Raw genomic sequence first — 26,186 nt, 5'->3', positions numbered from 1 at the left:
TGATTTCAACTTACCCTCGGTAAATTGGATTAGCTTGAGCGACTCAAACACTTTGACTCCCACCTGTCAGCATGATTTCGTTAAGACTATTTTAGATACATCTCTCGTACAGATCAACAATGTTTTAAATTGTAAAAACAAGATTCTTGACCTGGTATTTGTGGATGAATCAGTGGGTATTGCTCTCAATCGTATTTCTCCTTTATCTTTTCCAGAAGATCCCTTACATCCTACGCTTGAAATAGAAATTGATATTATTCAGCCTCCTATGGAGCTGTGCTTTACAAAATTAAAATCTCGATCCCGCTCAAGATGTTTTTATAAGGCGGACTTCATAAAACTCAACGAATTGATTGCTACTCATGACTGGTCAGATCTTTATTCGAGTAAGGACGTCAACTCAGCGACTTCATTATTTTACGGTATTCTTGATGGCTTCTTTGAAAGCTGTGTCCCCCTTCGATGTGTTAGTGCTGGAACAAGTAAACCACCTTGGTTCACAAGACAACTTATTAGACTCAATAATGTTAAATCTAGGCTTTATAAACGTTTCAAGAGATCAGGATCGTCTGCCGATTTTTCTAAATATTCGGTTGCTCGTTGCAACTTTCATTGTCTAAATGTTATAAATTGTACTTAAGCAGTTGTAAATTTCAATTTTTCAACAATCCGAAAAGATTTTACAGTTTTGTTAATTCCAAGAGGAAAACATCTGGTTTTCCAGCTACTTTTTCTTTTGGTTGCAAGAATGCTAGTTCTGATAATGATATTGCGGAATTATTTGCAGAATTCTTCAGGTCGACCTACTCATCTAAACGTTTTCAACCCGGTCAACATTCCTACAACTTGGAAAGTTTTAATTGCATTCCTAATCCAGTAATTGATAAGAATACTGTTCTTCAGAGCCTTCTCGGTTTGAAACCGATTTTTTCTCCGGGTCCAGATGGTGTTCCTAGTTGTGTACTCAAATATTGTGCAGTTAACTTATCTGAGCCGATACATAAATTATTCCAATTATCTGTGGAATCTGCCACTTTTCCACTGATTTGGAAGAAATCATTTATTATACCTTTACACAAAAAAGGTAGTAGGTCTAGTATCGAGAACTATAGAGGTATAGCTAAGCTTTCAGCTATTCCCAAAACATTTGAGCGAATAATTACATGTCAACTTCAACACATGTGTAGCTCCATATTATCGCCCTGCCAGCATGGGTTTGTGCCGCGTAGATCAACTACTACCAACTTGCTAGAGTTTACTTCTTTTGTAATGGATGGATTTTTAAACAATAGGCAAACGGATGTGATCTATACCGACTTCAGTAAAGCGTTTGACTCTGTCAATCATGAGCTTTTAGTTTACAAACTTGATTTACTTGGATTTCCAAAGCATTTGCTTGCATGGCTCGAAAGCTATCTCGCGAATCGGACTCAACAAGTTTTGTTTAAAAACAGCTTTTCTAGGTTGTTTGATGTAACGTCTGGTGTGCCTCAGGGTAGTCATTTGGGTCCGTTACTTTTTACCTTGTTTATAAATGACTTACCACAAACTCTCATACATTCCCGAACTCTTATGTATGCAGATGATGTTAAACTTTGTTACTCATACTTGCCTTCGGAGTCTTCCCGTGTGGAGTTTCTTCAGGCAGACTTGGACTCATTTCAATGTTGGTGTACTGCAAATTTACTAGTTTTGAATTGCTCGAAGTGTAAACTAATGACATTTCACCGAGTGAAGCCAAGTTTGACATCGTATACGTTAAACAGCACGCCTTTGGAGCGTATATCTGTCGTAAGTGATCTAGGCGTTCTTTTTGATCCTAAACTGACTTTTAATACGCATATCTCATCAATGGTAAGCAAAGCAACGGGTATACTCGGTTTTGTGAAGCGATGGGCTAAGGAGTTTAATGATCCGTATCTGACTAAGACCCTCTACACATCGTTGGTACGACCAATCTTAGAGTATTGTTCGTGTATCTGGTGCCCAGGGTATCAAAACTTTATAAAGCGTATTGAGTCAGTACAGAAGCAATTCATTATATTTGCACTACGTGGTCTTAACTGGGATTCTAGTGTGCATTTGCCACCATATAGAAATAGGCTTCTCCTTATAAATCTGCCAACTTTAGAAAATCGAAGAACTTTACTCGGGGTAATGTTCATTCACAAGCTCATTATGGGCGAGATCGACTCATCTGATCTTGTTAGTCGACTAAATTTTGCTGTTCCTGGTAGAACGTCCAGGCACTTTGTGCCTTTTTATTTACCACTTTGCCGGCAAAATTTTGCCAAAAATAATCCACTGCGAAGTTGGTGTTCGCACTACAACAACTTGTATAACTGCATCAGTTTTGAATGTTCGTTTTCCGAGTTGCATAATTCAATACTGTCACGTCTGGCCTGATATTTTGTACTTTCTTTCCTATGTATGGTTGAATTTAAATATTTTTAATTATAACATTAATTTTATGTTTTATATATCTTAGTAGTCGACCGCATTGTGTCTGTGTCGACTTTAATCCAAATAAATTAAATTAAATTAAATTAAATTAAATTAATACTTATACGATTTTTGCGACCTCTTTATATTAACTTCTATATAAGTTAATTTCACAGGCTCCTAATCTAGTAATCAATTTTTTTTTTCTGTTTTTAAAAACAATTAACATCAGTGATACTTGATTTTAAATAATTAATCTGGTTACCTAAAACGCAAATAAATAAGGAGTTTATTAAAATCCATGCTATAATATTATCATCAAATAAGACGACATTTCTTAATCTTCTTAACACCAGTACATACATAACATTAAATTAAAATTCAACTTATTTTCTTATCTTAACTGCGAATGACAACAAATCAAGTCGAAAGTGAAAATAATTCTTACTCAAAGCAGATACCGTAAATGCAATAGCTTCAGGCGAATAGCTGACAGAAATATCACACATACACTTACGCGTACATATGTATGTATACATAATTACTATACATTTTTGTATAATTTATTATATTCGTTCTAAGCAATTCTTCTCACACTCACCTGCAAGAAATCGTCATCTTTGTCGGTTGCTTTGGTGCTGTCACAAATGTAACTAAAAGCAATGCCAACAAGAACAAGTGTAAATAAGCTCATGGCACAGGCAAAGAAAATAAAATAAATTAGCTGGAAATATTTTATTGTTGCACAAAAACTTAATCGCTTCTTTTATGGTACACTTCAAACACAACACAGAAATTCTATCGGTTACAGCGCAAGAGAAAGCAAACGCTACAGATTATTGACGGCGACTGTTAAATTTTACACAAGAATTGAAGATATTTATAGTTTCAATGGTCATATGTTTTTTATTTATGCTTTTGTTAAACAATAAAAAAGTTACTTGTAAACGATTTGTTATTTTTTGATGTATTAATCCTCTCAGTGAACTTAAGGCTTTATCCGAACACGCTTACGGTAGTAAACATATAAACTCACAGCAGGCAAAAATAATTAACAGCAATGACGAGATGAAATAGTTGTTTATATATATATATATATGTTCATGTTTATTAGACCATATCGAATAAAAAATAACAAGCCAACGCTTCTTGCAAAGAAGCTTCGAGAGGAAATGATGCCGTATTTTTATACAAGCCTATAATCTAATGACCTGTAGAAGTCGATAAAAGTTTACGGGTATCGGTTTTTCGACTGCCAAGAACACTCCATGCACAGCTGATTATGCTCTTCCGATTTTGCTGAACCATATTCAAGTAAAAATTTCGATCTTTCCACTTTGTTCCTACATACCAAGAGTATACCTACATTGACGCTGGGTTTTTCCAGCCATATCATTTCTTTCGACGGGAACTCAGATAATATACATAACGCACAAATAAATACATATCACGTATTCCAATTCAATACCTACAGAACTGTATAGTCGATTTACTAAGACCTCCAATAGTCAGCAAGAAAGCGCTTTATAAACAAGTAAGGAGGGCGAAGTTCAGTTGTAACTGAACATTACATACTCAGCTGCCAAATTACAGCTTGCAAAACTTTTAAATTACCTTCTTTTAAAAGTGAGCGGTACCACGCTCATTGTCCAAAATTTTACTAATTTCCTATTCTGCGCCATAAGGTCAACCCCCCTACCAAGTTTCATTGCCTAATCGTCTTTGGTAATGAATTGCCGCACTTTTTCCATTTTTTTGAAATGTTCGATATCGAAAAAGTGGGCGTGGTTATAGTCAGATTTCGTTGATTTTAAATAGCGATCTGAGATGAGTGCCCAGGTACTTACATACCAAATTTCATTAAGATACCTCACAGTTAATTCAAGTTATCGTGTTTACGGACAGACGGGCGGACCGACGGGCATGGCTAAATGAATTTCTTTTTTTGCCCAGATCATTTTGATATATAGAATAGACTCGGTCGATTTAATAACCAATATCCCGCCATCTATATTTCGATAGTATTTGGGCTCAGGAAAAAAGTTCCACGAAGCATATCCAAAAAAATAATTTTCGACTTTGATTTTTAAAGTTTATTTCATGACCTACTAAAAACATTTTCATTTGATTGTAAAATTGTTATGTATACCCTGGCCAACCCAAAAAATATATATATATTTTTTTTTTCAAAAAACTGTTATCGACAACGTTTTTAGCGGACATTTCAAAAAAATGAAATTTCGCATGTTCGAAAATTATTTTTTTGGATATGCGTAGTGCAACTTTTTTTCCCAAGCCCAAATACTATCGAAAAATAGATGGCGCGATTTTGGTTAACTTTCGTCCATACAAATCGACCCACACTGCCGGTCTCGCGCAGAAGATAAACACCTAAAAAGTTATTTTCCGGTCCTCGAATCATTTGGAAGCTTATAAACTTGCAAAGACTTCTGGATGAAAACAATATACCCTTGAAATCTCTATGACTACCAAACCAATATTTATCTCGGATCTGTCTTTGTACATTTCCAATTTCCTTCCAATTTTTTCTTAAATCCCGCCAAACCTTTCTAAGTCCTTAATCGACTCAATCGAGTTTATAACGCAATAACGCAACGAGTCGTACTTTCTCGTGAATTCGTATGATATATGAGCATTCATGAGTATGCCAGTGACTGCGACGCAATGTGTCACAGCATCATACATAATTTGGCCCTTAATTTTACGGTCAGAATTTTTGCTCGCAACGCGTACTACTCTTTTATATTCCACCATGTAGGTCCTACAGTTCTTAAAATTTCCCTTGAGTTACATAGTTAGTCATTGAAAACCTTTCTGAGATTCGATCTAAGGTCGCTAAGGTTTTATACTAATATTGTGAGAAGTTATTTTACCTCCTCAAACTTGTTTATGCTACCTGAAAGCTTGTTTTGAGACTCAACTCATTCAGATTGTCTAAAGGTTGAATGTGTGTGTTGTCTCTACAGTCCCTATCAATATTCCTTTCGTACAGACTTCAACGTTGTTCTTTTTGGACTTCTAGTCGGTGGATTTGCGTCACTCTGTGAGCCTATATTTAGAAAAATTATGCGATGATCCCACAGGCTTGATTTTCCTCAGCACTGTTTTACTGTAATATCCTGCCAATTAGTTGCTATGGTGATATCAATGGTTTTCTTTCAGGAATACCTAACGGTGATCACAGAGTAACATAAAAATTCTTTGTAGAATCTCAATCACGATCATAACATTCTGTAGTTCAATCTACGGTTCGTAAATACTGCCATTCACCCTTGGCAAGACGATCTTAAACATTGAGAAATTGTACGCTGTTGAATGGGCGATCTCTCAAACAAAGCTCTGCATGATTTATTGCCTCTCGTCATCTTGAGAACAAGTTCTACGATTGACAAGAGTGCTGAGAATACTTTGAGTTCGTGAAAGATATATCTAGGGCTTTTATATAAACAGTTATCATCGCTTCAGTAATGGCTTGTGCTGAATTTCACGTTCGAGGTAAAGGGCATATTCAACCTATTCAAATTGGCCGAATACAGCATACGAAATTGAGTAAAAGTAAGGTGCATCATATGCACAATAATTATCTTCATATAGTTGCAGAGATTTTTTAACCGGGATTTGAGAACTCTTTTTTTTTTTTGGCAAAGCTGTAGCGTCACAGAAGTTTAACGGTAGCAGAGTTTGGACATCGTCTTATCAAATTCTTAGAGCAAAATCGAGATAGTATTTGAAATTGATAATGCCCGAACTTGTCAGATTCATATTCGTCGAATGCTATCACTCTAACCAAGCTTATCTCAACGTAGTCAGTCTCATAGATCGAAATTACTAATATCCAGATTTTTTAATATTTAGTACGCAAATATTTGTATACCAGGATGTCAAATTAAGTTTTTTCGTTTATCTCAAGTTTGTGTGTGAATATGAACGGGAGTGTAGCTGATTATACTTTGAATGCATATCTTCTGCGCTGATAATCCAAATCTTGGTTCGAGCAAAAATAAACAACTTTTGGCGGTTGGTCTCTTTAATTATGTAATCTAGGCCATGTAATGTAGATTAAACTGAGTTGAGAGCGCTAGCATTTCTACTACTACTCAGGGAGATTTTTATACACTGTGAGTACTTTTGGAGACACACTCATAAAACCATACAATTCCTAATTAATTCCCATCAAGCCGCATGCCTCTCCATATGATCCTAATCAGGAATGAAAGATCCACGTCCGTGGTACCCAAGACTATCGAGAAGAGGTGTACCTAAAAATCGAAGTCGTTTTGTCTATTCGACTATTCTTCCTGAAAGCATCTACAGAAAAACCCAACAACCCGCGATAACGCTCGTAAGCATATTCTTCTCAAATTTGTTGCGTTTGTAAAGAAAGTTGCCTCTTTTTCTTTGCTAACATACCCATAGTGGCCTTCAAACCTCACAGTCTTCGCGGTTGGTCTATAAAAACTTCGTTACCCTAGCATTTAAGTCTTAGATCATTCTCCTGATTTCGCCCAATCAGATCCTATTTCGGAGCCTTTTTACCACCTAATCTGCAATTTCTTTCACTTCGACTGTTCTGAGTCCAGGTACTCGGCAAAGGAAGACGTGGAGATTTCCTCAAATTAGATTCTAGTAACTTTTAAACAGCCCAGCTGTAAACAGATTAGAATTTACGTTACTTTTTTTCCGGAAAGTGGACCAGGAACCGATTTTTTCACACAAACTTTATTCATGGCTCGATTTTGCTAAAGTTTGGTATATAGGTATCCCTATGCCTGGAGTAGTATTTACGAAACTTTTTTCCGGGAAAGGTATTAGGGACTGATCTGTTCTAACAAATTTTGTTCATGGTTCAATTTGCTGAAGTTTGATATATAGGTTACTCTTTGCCTGGATTTGTATTTTCGACACTTTTTTCCGGGAAATTGCCGACTGGGACTAGGTCGGGAACTAGAACTAGAACTGGGACTGGGACTGGGACTGGGACTGGGACTGGGACTGGGACTGGGACTGGGACTGGGACTGGGACTGGGACTGGGTCTGGGACTGGGAATGGGAATGGGAACTGAGACTGAGATATATATAGAGATAGAGTTAGAGGAAGATAGATAAATAAGGATAGATGGATCGGAAAAGCAGTGCGGGAAAGATGGAGAGGGAGAAAGAGGCGCAGAGACAGAGAAAGGGTGAAGTGAATAAAAGGATTAGAAAAAGGTGAAGAGAGGGGTAGGGAGGGTAAGAGGTAAAAACTTCTTAAAACTTATGCATATTCAACAAAGTAAGATCAGAAGAACGTCTGGCAGGCCTGCTTGATAAAGTATAAAGAATAATTTTGATTCGTATTATTGTTGTTCATAGTCGGGAAAGTGCACTAACAAATTTCTGTTACCCCCCCCCCCCCCTATCCCCCTCCCAAAAGAGTTTAGTTAGAAAGTTATTTCCACCAATTTTTTGCCACTAAGCATATTTTCAATAGGTTTCATAAAATGTTTGTGGAAACCAACATGTGGAAATAAGTTTCTTTTAGAAGTAGTGTAAAATCGATGCACTGTAACCAACTATGTTATTGCCTACCTTTGATTTCGATACGATCTACTAAATATATGTACACATGTATGTATGAAATACTTTTATACATACATACACGGTACAACCTATAATTGTGATTAATGTCGATTTGTTGCTTATTTGACATAGTAACGACCGAACCGTTATCCTACGGCCTGTGTACGTTTAGCAGCACCGCAGGGTATTATTTGCACAATGACAATCACAACCAATTACACGCCAAACAACAGCCAAAGCTTCAAGCAAGTGTGAGCTTAACAAAGCTTGCATGTGAGAGAGCGAGTGATTGCTCCTGTAGCGCCATCATCATATGATTTGTATTCGAATGTGAACACACAACTGCAATAACTAGCAAGCAAACAAGATGAGCCTTGTTGGCAGGTTAATCTGTATGCCGCCTAATGAACTTATCATCCGGTTGCTACAAAACCATCCTCTCTTGGCACTGTAGTTCGAAAGGGTAACGTTAGAAATATTTTTCTTGAATTCCATTCATCCGAGTTAAGAGAGCCGATTTCAGGCAGAGCACATAAGAACTTTCAAATCGGCTGGAAAATTGATACTTTCATCAATCGTGCTCTGAATTTGAAATTTACCACTACTTTCCTACTTAAAGAGCAATTTACCTTTTAAAAAAGTTTACGTCGTTATCTGGCGCTAATTGAAAACACTAAGGACACTCAAGTCGCTTCCTATGAAGTTAGCAACTTATTTTTAAAAAATCTTTGTAAGTGCTCCGCAGCAAATCGCACTTATTCCAAACTATAACAGAACCACTAAATTAGGAGACTGTACTAGTTTCTATGCTGTCCCCCCGCAGTGCTTCCAACTAACACTTCTCCTATGGAGCGCGTACTTAACAGGTTCAGTCGTAATTAGTTCTGACAAAGCCGCTGTCTTTGATTAATTAGTTTAAATATATTTAGCTCCGATTTAAGAGCGGTCAGTAAAAGTGGACTAACAAGTGTCCTGCGTTGCAACCGATTAAAACCAGTTCGGAGGTAGTCGGTAAACTAGTAGTGCAAGCATCGCTTCTTCTAGTGCCCGACAACCAGTAAGCCAGTGTCGACGCTTGCTGAGCAGGACGGCAATAGCTCTCAGCGGTACGATACACGAAAAACTAAGCAGATGCTAGTTATCAAAGCCGCCATGATGGAGCAATGAACTGAGTCTTTTTAGAAAAATTGTAAAGGAAATGTTAAAGCGAAGCGCGCCAGTACGAGTATAGTGATCTGTTGAAGATCAACAACCGTGCTTTTTCCAGGCCGAAGAGATTCCCACGGATAAATTTGTATGCAGACATGGAGCACTGTAGCGACACAGCGCGGTTGAGGAAATTCCTAGCAAGGTTGCTACTATCATTATAAAGAGAGGACTGTAGACTTATGACGGTTATTCTGACACTGCCTTCTGGCGTCACATGCCTTTAAATTAGGCTTGGTTATTGATAGCACATGTATAAAGTGCGGGTTGGGGGAGGAAACGGTGGGACACGTTTTGTGCTCGTGTCTTGCGTTTGCGAGGATAACACTCCAGCTGTCAGGAGTTTACACGACTGTCAGCTCTAGGAGCACCAAGTGACATAGGTCCTAGACAGCTTCTAGTATTTGCCAAGAGGACGGAGTTATTTTATAACATAGATGCTGGTATTTCAGTTTGATCGTTATAGAAACTTCTGGTAGCACTACGGATGCGTTCAGTCTATTTGAGGTCCTCATGGACCGGCGAGCTCAAGCCTACCTAACCTAACCGATCAAATTGGTAAAGGCCACCGAAAAATCGCTTGAGGCTACGGAAAAAACAATGGTAGCATCAACCAAATTTTTTTATGCATATCTATATTTTTTCAATTCAAAAAAGCTTCGCAAGCTCCTGATATGCTAAAAAGTGAAAACTTTGCCCCCCAGAGAGTATGCCTCTCCACACCCATGTTTGACAACAAAGCGAGACTCCACTGAGTAAGTTGAGATATGTGAGCGAACACTTAACGCCCCTGTAGCTCCCAATTGGTGTCAACTATCGTGAAACAGAGAAAGCTGGCTTGGTACGCAATGGCAAAAACCGTCTTGGCTGTTAAGCCCGATATAAGTATAATGATGGTGGTTTTATTGGAAGAGTTAAAAGCTTTTAATTGGATGTACAATTCTGAATTATTTGCAATAGTCCTTTCAAAATAAATTATGATTTAGAAATATAAATGAGATTGTGGGAGTTCCATATGCACCATATAAGTACATATGTATGTGCTCAGACTGACCTAAATACAGGGCATTGAGTTTATATATCAGTGCAACCGAATAGTTAGCCTGAACCAAGGTTAATTTTTTAAATTGAAGCTTAGTAGATAAAAGGTCACCAGTGTGAAGCGAAAAAATTAATGGATAAAGGGAAACTATCAAGTAAGACAGCATACATTGAATATGTCAAAATGTTGACGGCACTAACATATTAACCCACACACAAACTGCTATAAGGATATCCACATAAGTAACAGATACCCCACAAAAAGTGCGTCCTTTTCTCTGCGAACTGGATGCAAGCAAAACTGTGACATGGCTGAATAATATGGGCTAAGTCATTTCGGATGAATTGATTGATGTATTGTGTATGTAGTGTTGAATCATTTCCCTTTTTCACAAATGGCAATGAGCGTGAGATAGCTTTCCTTAACCTTTTTGCAACAATACTAATTGTGTAGAAAAGACTTGCCGTTCAACGTTGGCTGACAGCATGATGCGAGTGGGTTAAAACGGATAGCCAAAGTGATTTGTTTTGTTCAGTTTACGCTATAAATGTTTCACTATGTTTCAATCTTCTTCAGCCAGTTGATTGAATGAGTACTAATTGTCAGGAGAAAAGTTTTTCCTGAGTGAAATTAAATGTACTTTCCTTCATTGTTAAGGAATTTCGTTTTCGTATTTGCTTTAAAATTTTTCTAGCCTTGTGGGGTCTAAACACAGTGCGTCTGACGCGTATTAACTGTCCGTCAAAATCAAGCTCATTTTTATTTTCTTGAGTGTGTCAAACTGCCGATTCAAGGACATCAGTAGGTTTATTGATCTAACCAAGTGGTTTGAGTAAAACTATACGCAGGGTACATCAATCTAAAACGTAATTGGTTCCAGGAGGAAATGCATCAAAATGGCACCTAGAGTGCTACTTGGACCCGGCTACGGGCAGCACAGCAACCAACCAAACACCCAACGTGATGCCCTTAACTTAATATATATTAATGTGACGAATATTAACATCACTAAGCGATACTAGCATCACTAAGCCGATACTATGCAGCCATTTGTATGTATGTAATCAAATCAATCATCATTTATACATACATACAAGGCAACGGAGAGATACTCACAGGCACATGTAATCATCAGCCGAAGTAGTACTAACATATACACACGCATATGGCCATAAAAGAAACAAACTAAAATTAGGTATACATATATGTAGCTCAATCAACAAGCAAGAGATACGGCAGTTGTAGAAAGCGAAGCGTCTAGACTTTAGTAGAAATATGCGAATGAAGCAGCGGAGTGTATAAAAGCAGCGCAAGCTGAGTAGTCAGAAATCAGTTTGATTTAAGCACGCAATTAATTGTAAAGTATATGTGTTATTGTGAAGTAGCTTAAAGTAGTATAATAAAGACCATTTTGCACTACTGAATATTGCAGTTATTTAGTCGACAATTTAGCGATTCGAACGTCTGCAGAAGGTTAGAGATAAGCGGAATTTCTCTAAATTCGTTACAATACTTTCACTACAACACCAAGAATGACTCAGACTAATCGTGTTTAGACCGAGCCTTTTTAAATGATATTTAAATTTAGGGTTACGAAATAAAGCTTTCTTTTCTTTTTATACTCAGTTGAGCAGAGCTCACAGAGTATATTAACTTTGATTGCATAACGGTTGGTTGTACAGGTATAAAGGAATCGAGATAGATATAGACCTCCATATATCAAAATCATCAGTATCGAAAAAAAATTCGATTGAGCCATGTCCGTCCGTCCGTCCGTCTGTCCGTTAACCCGATAGCTTGAGTAAATTTTGAGGTATCTTGATGAAATTTGGTACGTAGGTTCCTGGGCACTCATCTCAGATCGCTACTTAAAATGAACGATATCGGACAATAACCACACCCACTTTTTCGATATCGAAAATTACGAAAAATGAAAAAAATGCCATAATTATATACCAAATACGAAAAAATGGATGAAACATGGTAATTGTATTGGTCCATTGACGCAAAATATAACTTTAGAAAAAAACTTGGTAAAATGGATGTGACACCTACCATATTAGGTAGAAGAAAATAAAAGTTTTGCAGGGCGAAATCAAAAGCCCTTAGAATCTTGGAAGGAATACTGTACGTGGTATTACATATATAAATAAACTAGCGGTACCCGACAGATTATGTTCTGGATAACCCTGGTCCACATTTTGGTAGATATCTCGAAAACGCCTTCACATATACAACTAAGGGCCACTCCCTTTTAAAATACTCATTAACACCTTTCATTTGATACCCATATCGTATAAACAAATTCTAGAGTCAACCCTGGTCCACCTTTATGTCGATATCTCGAAAAGGCATCCACCTATAAAACTAAGGCCCACGCCCTTTTAAAATACTTATTAACACCTTTCATTTGATACCCATATCGTACAATCAAATTCTAGAGTCACCCCTGGTTCACCTTTATGGCGATATCTCGAAAAGGCGTCCACCTATAGAACTAAGGCCCACACCTTTTTAAAATACTCATTAACACCTTTCATTTGATACCCATATCGTATAAACAAATTCTGGAGTCACCCCTGGTCTACCTTTATGGAGATATCTCGAAAAGGCGTTCACCTATAGAACTTAGACCCATGCCCTTTTAAAATACTCATTAACACCTTTCATTTGATACCCATATCGTACAAACGCATTCTAGAGTCACACCTGGTCCATCTTTATGGCGATATCTCGAAAAGGCGTCCACCTATAGAACTAAGGCCCACGCTCTTTTAAAATACTCATTAATACCTTTTATTTGATACCAATATCGTACAAAATAAATTCTAGAGTCACCCCTGGTCCACCTTTATGGCGATATCTCGAAAAGACGTCCACCTATAGAACTTAGGCGCACACCCTTTTAAAATTATCATTAACACATTTCATTTGATACCCATATCGTACAAACAAATTCTCGAGTCAGGCCTGGTCCACCTTTATGGCGATATTCCTAAATGGCGTCCATCTATAGATCTATGGCCCACTTCCTCTTAAAATACTCTTTAATACCTTCCATTTGATACACATTTCATACAAACACATTCCAGGGTTACCCTAGGTTCCTTTTACAAATTGGTGATTTCCCTTACTTTGTCTCCACAGCTCTCAACTGAGTATGTAATGTTCGGTTACACCCGAACTTAACCTTCCTTACTTGTTTCTATTGGAATTCGGAGTGAAACACCTTCGTTTGATGCCCATATTGGCATATCACGTGATTTTTTTTTTTAATTTCAAATACGTGACAAACTTGTAAAAAAAATACTCAGTGACAACGCCTAAATAGAAAGACTTAGCATGTTATACACTATCTATGTGACAACATTCATTCAAATCGGTGTAGTCGTTGTCGCAATAATAATGGATATACCAAGAGATATAAACAAAAAGGTGGGATGGCAAACTTAAGTGTCAACCATACTTAAAATGTCTCTATTAAAATTCGGAGTGAAACACCTCATGTAATTTGTTCTAATTTCAAATAGGTGGCAAGCTTGTGAAAACGTTCTCAGTGGCAACAACTGAGTAGAATGTCTTAAAATACGATTATTTCCCACCTTCAGCTAACTTTCAAGTTGCTGAACTGTCGAATAAATAACTCCAATATTCAGTATAGCAAAATGGTCTTTACCTAGACCACTTTGGGATTAGTACTTCACAATAGCAATTACTAATAGCATGTTTAAATCAAACTTATTAGTTATTCCCCATCTTGCGCTGTTTTTATACTTTATGTTGCTTCGTTCGCATATTTCTCCTAAGGTCTAGACACTACATTAGCATGCCTTCTAGAACAGTTGTATCGTATACTTGGTTATTTAGCTATATGCGCATGTAAGTGTGAGTAACAACTTCTGCTCTTAGCTGACGACTACTTCGTGTTGCTGATTATGTGTGTGGAATATTCTTCCTTTTCGTGTAAATAAGTGTAGCTGCTTGCTTTAATGTATCCATGTACATAGTGTGGCTGCTTCCTTTTTTGTTGTTTTGATTATTTACTAACATCATACCATAATATTCGCCACAATATCTGTCGGCAAACTTCACTCATAAAGGGTAAATCGTTTTTGAGATCGTTCCAGATATACAAACAATTTTTACTAGTTTAAAATAATAAGATTATACTAACTAATGCATACAAACACATATACAGTGAAATTTCTTATAACCGGACACTCACCGTCGCAGTGTTTTTGTCCGGCTATGGGAGATGTCCGCTTATAAGGTATGAAGTCACAAAATATATTCCACACATATAAATTGTATTGTACATAGTTTATTTAAGAAATTTTTGGAATTAAAGAATATTTGCATAGTTTAGTATTACATATAAATACATATCCAAATATCGATTAAGTACATTGTACAAGTCTTCATATTTCAATACTAGTTTGATTGAAAAAATTGGGCAATGCTTGATTGCTTGAACAATGATTGCTTTAATTTAAAATGTTCATTTTCAAAGTGACTCGATATTTTTAATGTGCTGAAAAGCTACATAGTAAGTTTTTGCAAATTGTTTCAAGCGCGCAACAAGATTTAAAGCCTCATCATTCATCTTCTGAATAACTTATGTTCATAGTATCATCTTGTTGGTCGAATTGAATTTCTATGTTGTTGGCTTCAGTGAAAACATTTTGACCCATTTGGAGAAAACCTTCCAAATTATTTGCCAAATCTAGTCCTTCCTGAAGACTAGCATAGATTGCCAGTGGAATGTTATATTCGGGATCAAAATCTAGAAGATCCTCATAAGTTTCCAAAAATCCTGCTTTAAGCCAGTAATTTCTGATGGTTGTGGCTTCCACTTTATCCCAAGATGCTTTGATAAAATACACAGCTTCTAGTACATTAATCGATTTTGAGAGGTCTGAGGCTGAACCTGTATTGTCAACTTTAGATAGCAAGTGTTTTAAAACTTAGTTTCTATACAAAGTTTTAAAATTTTGATCAAGGGGTTGGCTAACTGCCGTTGTATTTGGCGGCAAGAAAATAATTTTTATGTTGGTTAAGTTTAATTCCTTTGGATGAGAAGCCGCGTTATCTAAACACAAGATCATTTTTCGATTCTGGGCTTTCATTCTTCGTTTGAACTGCTGCAGCCATTCACTCATTATTTCTCCAGTCGTCCATGCTTTTTATTAGACTTTTAATCCACTGGCAGTTTTGCGATTGGAACATGCTTTAAAGATCGAGGACGGGCTGCTTTACCTATAACCAAAAGTAGCTCCTTATCTCCAGCCATGTTAGAACAGAACAAAATTATGAGTCTTTCCTTTGGTAGTTTACCGCCCACGCATTTTTCGGATTAAAAGCGTGGGTTTTGTTAGGTAAGGCGCGAAATAAAAGCCCACTTTCGTCTGCGTTGTAAATGTCTAGAGATGGCAGTTTTATTCTAAACTGTTCGACACCATTCTGGCTTACATCTGCAGCTTCACCAGATACGCATTTGAAAGCAGCATTATTCTTTATTCGCCATTTGTTTAACCATCCATCTGAAGTATTAAAATTAGGTACACCCAGTTTGCCTGCAATTTCCATTGCCTTTGCTTTCAAAATGGGACCAGAAATCGGAATTTTTTGACTTCGAGCCTTAGCGAACCAACTAAAACACATCTTGTCTCTTTCAGAGCCGCCTTCTTTAAGAAAACTTCACTTTTGATGAACATTAACTCCAGACTCCCATTTAGAAAGACTTTTTTCTTTATTTTTATTGTCTTCAGTAGCTTGTGTTTGCGAATATTGAACTTTTCAAAGCAAAATAAACTATACTTTACCTTTTACAAAGCTTGCTTGTGATATTTTTGAATTTTGTCCGTTTATGCAAAATTTTTTTATGAAAATGCTTTGAAATACTTTGTCCGCGTCCGGTTATTAGAGTGTCCGTTTATTAGGATGATATTTGTATGAAAAAATGAAGGAAAAACCTGTGTGCCCAAAATTTGTCCGGTTATTGGAGCTATCCGGTTATAAGGACTGTCCGTAATGGTGAATTTTACTGTATATGTGTATGTCAACTTACGTTGTTTCACTATACTTAATTTAGAAATACACAAATACAAAACTCTCTTGCAGTTAAAAATTCTTTTTATTTTTAGAATTCATATAATATTTTAATAAACCACAATAAAATTATAGTTGAACTAAAGCTCACACACCTTTGTATTTACAATTTTGCATATTTTTGCCATTCATTTTTTAATTAAAAATATCTTTTTCTTTTTTGTATTTTTTGCCATTTTTTGTGTGAAAGAATGTATCAAAGAGTATTTTATATACGCTATTATTATTTTTTGTTTTTTTTTGTTTTTATTAAATTTTTTTGCTGCTCGCCTTATATTTAGAGCATTTCCCCCAACGAAATATGTTTGCATTTCTGTGTGTAATATGTGCCCACATGTATGTGTAATAATATTTGTAGACAATTTAAAATCTTTTGTTTGGTAGTCAATTTGGTCTATACAAATTGGTGTAAACATCGTTAAGGCCATACAACCACAGCACAGCAACCGCAACACGCAAACTAAAACAAACAATAGGCTTAAATGTGTATGTGTGTGTGTGTGTTTATGTACATAAGAATTTTCGACATGTGTATGAATATGATTAAATATTTCAACATTTCATGATTGCAACTACAAAAAGCTGCAATGCAGTTACAACCATAGCCCATTTGCATTTCCGCCTGTGAAAATAAAAACAACACAACTGAAAATTCACTCAGATATTTGACTTTTGCTACGTTTTCCTAGTCGCGGTCTGAATTGTATCGGTTTTTTAAGTGAGCCATCTGATAGCTCATCATTCATTCCATCCACAATGGCTGCGGTATCAGCCGTATCTATTCCCACGTTACCAGCATCATCTATAAAATAGCTCAATAATGGGAAATCAGCGTCCACTGAACGGCGTCCTGGCCTTGGGCACAATGCAATAGTTTTATCATCGCGTGTACGTAGCATTTCTGTAATGAGGGAAAACAGTGGAAAAGTTGGTAAATATATGTACGAAAGAAAAGGAAAATGTATCACACTTGCTACAGAACCTTTCAACGCGCTCACTATGCGATTATATTCATTGTATGGCATTCGCCCGGTTGCATCATATAATAGTTCAGTGCTGGGTAACTCCAAAAAGTTGTCATATTTTTGCATTCGCTTTGCGGTTTTTGTGTATCGAAGTCTATCCGTGTTGAAACCCATATGCTGTTGCTGATATGCAGCTGCAAGGGGAGGTCGAAGCAAATTCGGAGATATATTTAGCTAAAGGAGAGATGAAAATAATTTAGTATGAATAAACATTTGAAGCAATAAAAGATACAAATTTAAGACGGGTGATATAAGACCAACGTCTATAACTTATATTTAAGAATTCATGAGCTTAACACCGGCTTATAATAATTTAATTTCAGTTATTATGTTTTCTAGGAGAAACTGAAAACAATGAAACATTTACTGGCATATTGCTATGGAACCATTTCGAAAACCGCCAATGTAATCATCATCAGGCAATTCTGTAATGTTGTCAAATGTTTCACCGGTATTCGAACCGTGAATCACATGGTAAAACTGCAGTAGCCTTTATCCACTAAGGCCATCCTGCTGGTATTTGTTTTCATGCTTAATTCAGTTTTTCTCATTTCTACACTAACAACACAATTGAGACATTTTGTCTCTATATTAACGTCAATTGACCTTATGACTACTTTAACTGGCCACAAGATCAAGTGAAGTTATGTTCATATGAAATGGTTTCATCGTGGAATGGCTATAAGGTCAATCAATTTGTGTTGCCCCACCACTTACTGAAAGCTAACAAAAGCTAAATTAACAGTAGTTATCGATGTTCATGGCCCTTTGCCGGATATTGGTCCGGTACGTTGCGGTAACAAGCATCATCTCCTGAACGATGAACGACCATCACTCCTCCCACTCCGTAGTTCCATTATGAGCTTGGTCGTCACAGCCATGCTTGCTAAATATGTATGTGCTTCATACATTCATATTTGTAACAGGATTCCTCTCGCGTATATGAGGTTGACATTTGTGTTGCGGAAACTAAGAAGCTATAAAGCTTTTTAATGCTCTTAACAACCTCTTGAATTCCATTCTTTTTTTTCCCCTATTCAGGTTTTCTGTCGCCAAGATATTCCGGATAAATTACTGGGACGATATGGTTTTCTCTGTAGTAAGGACTTATTTAACTAAAAGTTTAAGCAATATTTGGAATGAAAAGCGACGTGAGCTACTTCATGGCAGAAGTAAACTCGGAAGGTTTGCGAAACTCCAAGCGAACAGCGACTTCGTTTTGAAAACCCTTACTTGATGTGTTTTTTAATTTCCGATCTTACTTGCCCCAGGATATCAATCTAACACCTTTTTTATGGTAGCAAGCATAATACCCTCAGGCCACGATTGCCAACAGAGGCTTTACACATTTATGGCGTTTTTCTTTCTGAGACTTATTTCGCGCTGTTTGTTTTTCTCAGCTCTTCTCAGCTCTCTTGTAAGTTTGTATGTTCCTTTCACAAATTAATTCCCACTCAAGGAAAAGAGGGGTCATTGCCTACAAAAATTGTGCCTTCTTTAGAATGCCATATCGCTTAATTCAAAAGTTAGAATTTATTAGTGCAACATTATACTATGTATGTACAAACACACACCAAATTGGCAATTTATACCATTTGGGAAATTTAGTACGCAATTTATCATATAATAAATTGTAATAATAAATTGTCAATTTAAAAAAATTGCGTTATAAATTGTTTCAAACTGCAAATGCTACCTTGTAAAGTGTGTTTATTGAGTAGATTTAAACGTCAGTTACGCATGGCTCAACTATATGGTAGGCTCATCTCATCAGCTGATTTGATTATTTTCATTTCACTGGAGTAGGGATTGTCAAAAGAAGAAGGCAAACTCAAAATGAAACCAAAACATTGAACACATTTTCTTACAACACACAAAAATTTTAAAGTTTTATGCTTTCATTCCATTCGCCTAATACCAACACGCACATTTTGACAGTCTGAACAAAGGTATGTTGTTTCTGTAGAGATGAGCCAACCAGCTATCAAATTGCTATTGTGGAAGCTAAATTGAGTTGTATGAACACCACTCAAATTAAATCAAAATTATCTCAATTTATTTTTCTGTTTGAACATAGTATTAGGGTAACATTTTTTACAGAAAATAAAACACCAACAGCCAACTGTTTTTTTACTCCAGTGGGAGACTTTCCCTTTCTTTTCTATGTCGATGTCTTTCATGAGAACCCGTTTAACGCATTTGAGACCACGGTTTAAGTGCATGTACCTTGAGTATCCGAATCCATAAAAGGGAAGCTAATACTACCCACTTGGTAGAAGTCTTCAGCTGTGAACTGAATGTTTTGTTTGTGGCTTTAAAGCCAGGGTGGGCAAGAAGCTTATTTGGTTCTGCATTCGAATGGAACATCTCCCAACGGATATTTATTGCCTTCGCCGTGGAACTAATTATGGTATTCATAACTATTAAAATCCAGTTGTTAACATATATCTAGCTACCTTACTGTTTCGCAATCACAGAAAACTTGACAAAATTAATAAAGTCATTATCGACGGCGGATCTAGCTCCAGGAGCTCGGATATGAGCGCTGTACTTTTATTGAAAACAGAAAGTATAATAGGGTGTATGGCACTACTTTGGGGTTTTAAGTGTACTGAGCGCAAAGCCCTTTAGCTTCATAGCTTCTCGAAGCCAACTGCCGAAATCTCAGAAACGTACTTTTTAATACCGAGGTAATTTGCTGCATGAATAACCATTTTGATCTGAAAGGCTTTGTGCAGCACACAATAAAGTAAAAAGTTCTCGTCATTAATAAACAGAATGAGAGAGTGCGAAACTGATACCCTAAAATCTTGCAAGCATGCCTAAACCATATAAAGAGAAGGCATAAAGAAATTTTGAGTGCTCGAGAGAAAATGTAGCCAATAAGACGACAAAGACTACTTGGCTCTGGCTCAGAAATTAATTCAAATAACTTTTTGACATGGTAGGCAATTTTGCATCTCGACCTGTTGATTTGAACTTCGAAACAGTCTTTGCTTACCATTATATTTTTACATTAGTCACCTGGCACTGCTCGCTAAAAGTCACAGTTTATTTAAGTGTTGCCTTCCAGCTCTTCCACAATATTACCCAATCAAAAATGTGCGCCTGAAAAGGCTCTTCATTAATACATAACCATTCTTCATTGTCCTCCTTCAACAGTTCCTCAATTTTCTTTCGCCTATACAAGACTTTTCTCAACCTTGCTCTTTCGATAAAGTATTTGAATTCCTCACAGAAGTGTTTCTGAACTACTTGCGCTCTGCAGATTTCCCGTTTTTAAATACTCAAGAGATGCCTCCCCTTATGTTCTATGAATATGTTCTACAAGTCAGAGTCCTTTACATCAATTCGACAACCGCCGTGATATGGTGGAGGCGTGCTCTGCCTACCACACCGAAGATCGTGGGATTCAATCCCCGGGCAAAGCAACATCAAAAACTTAAAAAAAAGAAGTTTTTTTGAGTACGTCGGCGCTCGGCAGTGATTTGACAAACACTCCGAGTATATTTCTGCCATAAAAAGCTTCTCAGTGGAAAGTAATCTGCCTTGCAGGTGCTGTTCAGAGTCGGCATAAAACATGTAGACTTCCTCCCACCAATTTGTAGGAAAAATTAAAAGGAGGACAAGGCAAGTTGGAAGAGAAGCTCGCCTAAAATCTCTTCGGAGGTTATCACGCCTTGCATTAATTTATTTTTAAATGGTTTTATTTAGCTTGACTCAGTGTAGCGGCCGGTCGGCCGGCCGTTGTGAACAAATTTTGTAATTAAAATTTGCGTAACTTCCCGATAAGCTACAAGCTTTAAACTTTGAATATATTTCAGACCCCGATAATAATATAATAATAAGAAAAAAACATGCCATAGGCGGCGCATGGATCGAAATAGTTCAAAAAATCGGATTTGTGGTCCGATTTGGCGCATGTTTAGAACACATAATACATACGTAAATAGAAAGCGATCTATAAGAAATTGCCGCCAGGTGGCGCAAGGATCGAGATATTCAAAAAAATCGTATTTGTGATCCGATTTGGCTCATATCTGGAACAAATATTAGTGACATTAAAATACTTTAGAGTTCGAGGAGGGACAAGCATACGTGGCGCCGGGTAGAGTAAAGTCTTTGGAAGGATTATGTATTGAGAAATTAGATTGTAACAAATTGTCAGGAAGGAGTCGTTGTAATAATTAGTCACTAAATGAACTAAATATAATGAGAAATAATAGGCAATTAAATAAAGATTAAAAACCTGGAAAAAAAATTATTAAAAAAAAATTTTAAGTTTAACAGTTTTATTGAAAACAATATTTATAGTAAGTAATAATAATACTAAAAGATAGAAAATCATTAGGTAGGTCCTAGGTACTAGTCATCACACTCCTCGTCAATCTAGGGCCTTCCTTATGACTATCAATAAATATTTGACGCGTGCAATGCTTTTTTTTTTTAATTGACTGATCAACGCCCTAGATTCATGAGGAGTGTAATGACTAGTACCTAGGACCTACCTAATGATTTTTTATCTTTTAGTATTATTATTACTTAACTTAATGTTAAAATTAGTACATATTGGTTTCAATAAAACCGTTTAATTTAACGTTTTGTTTTAATTATTTTCATTTATTATGTAATAGCTCACTTTCACTATGTTTTATATCTAGAATAAGTTTTCGCTAAATACCGTCACTATATACCATAGCTCAAGTACAAGTGATGGTATTTTAGTTACGGGAGATGCAGGTAGGAAGTCTTGTGGTGTACAGTAAAAATTTTAGTAAATTTATATTGAATTAGATTTGTTTTTTTTTTTTTTTTTGCACCGCATAGTCTGCTATCTTATTGAACTGCAGCCGTAGCTCACTGCGCTTTATGCTGGTACTCAGTCGCAGAAAAAATCACAGTTGAAAGGGTTCATTTTGACACAGCGATGATAGTTGTGATTGGGGCTATAATCGAAAATTGGTTAAAAGTGATGCCGAACGATACACAGATGCTGTAAAAGTTACGATGATTTCTTCTAAATGATTTTCTTTGACTTAGGGTCGTTAGTCATGTTTTCTTTCTTAATGTTTTCTTGTACCATAAATTCACTCAAAATCCTCTAAAAGCTTATCAGTATTAAGCTTCACGCAAATTTGGCTTATCACTCTACCTGTTACAGTCTCGCTGAAATCATTCATACCTCCTGCTATTTCAGACCTGGCACTTACTTGATAGGTTTTTTGACTGAAAAACTTGCAGCTGCACATGACATAACAGGTAAAAGCAAAAATGATCAAGGTGAACATTTTGGCGTTACCCATTTTTTACTATATTTAAGATAAATCACCTTCAATCGTTGAAAGTATTAAAACTCAGAAATAATATTTTTAAACATTTGATTTCTGTAATACCGACAATTCAGACCAGATACGCGAAACCAAAACTTAAAATCAACTGAGATTTTTTGACCTACGACATAAATATTTTATAGTTGGCATTGAGATGTGTCTCAAGCAAATAGCCAAAGGGGGTACATAATGACACGGCGTGATTTATGCTCTTTCTATTGTGGATCAATCATCGGTAAAGCAATAACAATTTGCTTTGACACAAATACGAATAACATTAAATCGTAACACCAGTGATTAATGTCAATTTGCAGCTTAGGCGTCTCTGGCGTATTAAAGTGCACGCTGGACATTATTTATTCCTAAACAGTAACGATATATGTACATATGTATAAAATGTGTACAAGAAATAAATGTAAATGTGTGCAATAATAGCACCAGTTGCTCAGGGTTAATAAATTTGAGAATGACAAAGCTATTATATTTTTAATTATCGGCTTAAATTAGTTCTATATGTGTATGTATTAAGAAGAAGAGTTTGAATACATTTTTTTTTTTTTTTTTTCAAACTGAAAAATAGCCGATATGCCGCTGGGCCTCTGACACAATGCCAACTCAATTGTGTACGTGGTCACTTTATCTTTAACTATTTATCCAATAAAATTATTGTTTCCATCCCACATGCAAATGTTGTATGCTTTGAAATGTACAAGTACATGGTATTGACTTCGTATGAATCCGAAAGTTATATACCCAGTAGCATACTTTGAAAAACATTGGGAAAAGTTTAGATTCTGTTCTGGGTGTAAAATATTTCGACTTTAACAGTGTTTGTACTACAGAGACTAAAGCATGTGAGAAGAACAAAATGGAGATTCTTTTCAAAGAGTGAAGCTCTTGTAGGAATAGCGACGATGTTAGGACAATTTGAAAGTAAAATATTATCAGAAATATCATCAGATGTTTCCACAAAACATATGTTTTAGAGCATGCTATTTTTTTAAGCCTGTCTTAGGCTACGAAACCTAACATATTTTGAAGTTAAAATTCCATAGACCTATTGCATATTAAAAGCTCATATGGAAATTCTGAAAACAATATTGAAATTGTGGCTTATTTAAAAAGTATGCCGATATCATCGGCGTAAACACCCGCGCTGTTAGTTCTGCTTACTCCAAACTGGAAAAAAAAGCGTTAAAGATAGGCTTGATGGTGAATGAGGACAAAATGAAGTACCTGCTGTCGTCAAGCAAAGAGTTAGCGCATATACGCCTTGACAACCACGCTACTATCGGCAGCCATAATTTTGAAATAGTAAATTACTTCGTTTATTTGGGAACTAGCATCAACACTAGCAACAACATTAGCACTGACATCCAGCGAAGAATCAATCTTGCCAATAAATGCTACTTTGAACTAGGTAGGCAATTGAAAAGTAAAGTCCTCTCTCGGCGAACGAAAATCATACTCTACAAGTCGCTTATCGTACCCGTCCTGCTATATGGGGAAGAAGCATGGAACATGACAACAGCAGATGAAACGGCTTTGAGAGTGTTCGAGAGAAAAGTTCTTCGAAAGATTTATGGACCTCTACGCGTTGGCGATGGCGAGTACTGAAGAAGATTTAATGATGAGCTGTACGAGCTATACGCAGACATCAACATAGTCCAGCGAATTAAAATGCACCGCCTGCACTGGCTAGGGCATGTTATGCCAATGAAAGATGATGCCCCGGCCAAGAAAGTGTTTCTATCGGAACCCGCCTATGGAAGCAGAGGTAGAGGGCGGCCCCCACTCCGTTGGAAAGACCAGGTGGAAAACGATTTAAACTCGCTTGGTGTCACCAATTGGCGCGGGTTGGCGGAGCTAAGGAGCGTCTGGCGCGCCTTGTTGGACGGCCGTAACCGTTTAGACGGTTAAGCGCCAATTAAGTAAGTAAGTAAGTAAGTAATTTTTTAAAGTTCTCTAAGTTTAAAAAAGTTTGCTGTCCCAATTAAACTTTTTATACTCAGCGTGCTTTGCACACAGAGTATATTAAATTTGATTGGATAACGGTTGGTTGTACAGGTATAAAGGAATCGAGATAGATATAGACTTCCACATATCAAAATCATCAGTATCGAAAAAAAAAATGTGATTGAGCTATGTCCGTCCGTCTGTCCGTTAACACGATAAATTGAGTAAATATTGCGATATCTTCACCAAATTTGGTAGGCGAGCTTATCTGGACTCAGAATAGATTGGTGTGAAAAATGAGCGAAATGATAACTACGCCCACTTTTAATATATATAACATTTTGGAAAACACAAAAACCCTGATTATTTAGTGGGCGTGGCACCGCCTACTTGTGATAAAATCAATTTTGCAAATATTATTAATCATAAATCAAAAATCGTTAAACCTATCGTAACAAAATTCGGCAGAGAGGCTACCTTTACTATAAGGAATGTTTTGAAGCAAAAGTTAACGAAATCGGTTAAAACCCACGCCCACGTTTATATAAAAGATTAAAAGGGGCGTGGACAAATAAACTAAGCTATATTTTTGCAAAAAAGAGGTTTATATCAATATGATTTCATTTCCCAAGTGGATTTACAACAATAAATAGGAAAAACTTCAAATTTTAAAAAATGGGCTTGGCACCGCCCCTTTTATAACTTTTTTCCTATGTTTCGGCAGCCATAACTCGAAAACAAATTAACGGATCATACTAAAATTGGGTACACAAATTTTCCCTATAGCAGGAAATGTTTCTAGAAAAAATGGACGATATCGGTTAAAGACCACGCCTGCTTTTATATAGAAGGTTTTTAAAAGGGTCGTAGACGAAAACAATAAGCTATATCTTAGCGAAAAAGAGCTTTGTATCCATAGAATTTTACTTTCTAAATTAAATTATAACATTAAATTGGAAAATACTAAAATTTTTGAAAATGGGTGTGGCACCGCCCCTTTTACGACTGAGAAATTTTCTGTATTTCGGTAGCCATAACTCGAAGAAAAATTAACATATCGTAATGAAATTTTGTACATATATTTTCCTTATAGCGGAAAATATTTCTAGGAAAAATGGACGGGATCGGTTAAAGACCACGGCAACTTAGGTATAAAACAAGTTTAAAAGGGTCGTAGACTAGAATAATAAGCTATAACTTAGCAAAAGCTAGTTTTGAATCAAGTTTTGTTGTAAGAAGAAATGGGGAGACATTTTTTTTAAACGGGCGGTGCCACGTGTTATGAAGAAGTTCACGCTGAGTATATAATTTTCGGTTACACCCGACACCTTTACATTTTCATATTTAAGTACTAAGTTTTCATGCGAAAAATGTCTAAATTTTTCCTCGAAATATTATTGAGCTTTAAATGAAATTGTAGATTTAAATGAAAATAGTTTTCACATTTCGTTGTTTTTGAGTGGGCCTGACTATAATTTGTCCTTAAAAAATAAAGTT

General features: G+C 36.4%; 3 protein-coding genes across 11 annotated transcripts in view; 1 reads left to right on the top strand and 2 right to left on the bottom strand.

Moving 5' to 3' along the window:
* LOC137244654 (uncharacterized) overlaps positions 1-3,279 on the bottom strand; it is a 31,188-nt gene extending 27,909 nt beyond the window's left edge. The window contains exon 1 of the mRNA XM_067773972.1: positions 3,044-3,279. Coding sequence (XP_067630073.1) covers positions 3,044-3,136 — 93 coding nt within the window. The 5' untranslated portion in view covers positions 3,137-3,279. The remainder of the gene's footprint in view (positions 1-3,043) is intronic.
* Octbeta3R (Octopamine beta3 receptor) overlaps positions 1-26,186 on the top strand; it is a 492,955-nt gene that overhangs the window by 294,477 nt on the left and 172,292 nt on the right. The window lies entirely within an intron of this gene.
* On the bottom strand, positions 16,563-22,803 carry LOC137244650 (uncharacterized). The gene is made up of 3 exons (XM_067773959.1): positions 22,614-22,803; positions 17,361-17,577; positions 16,563-17,279 (listed from the first exon to the last, which is right to left on the bottom strand). The coding sequence occupies exons 1-3, from the start codon at positions 22,704-22,706 to the stop codon at positions 17,032-17,034; spliced, it is 558 nt and encodes a 185-aa protein (XP_067630060.1). The 5' UTR covers positions 22,707-22,803; the 3' UTR covers positions 16,563-17,031.

Source organism: Eurosta solidaginis, chromosome 1, assembly GCF_040869045.1.
Source record: "Eurosta solidaginis isolate ZX-2024a chromosome 1, ASM4086904v1, whole genome shotgun sequence".
In the NCBI taxonomy this organism is placed as follows: Eukaryota; Metazoa; Arthropoda; class Insecta; order Diptera; family Tephritidae; genus Eurosta; species Eurosta solidaginis.
Note: the sequence above shows the minus strand (reverse complement) of the source record. Positions and strands in the feature narration are given on the sequence as shown.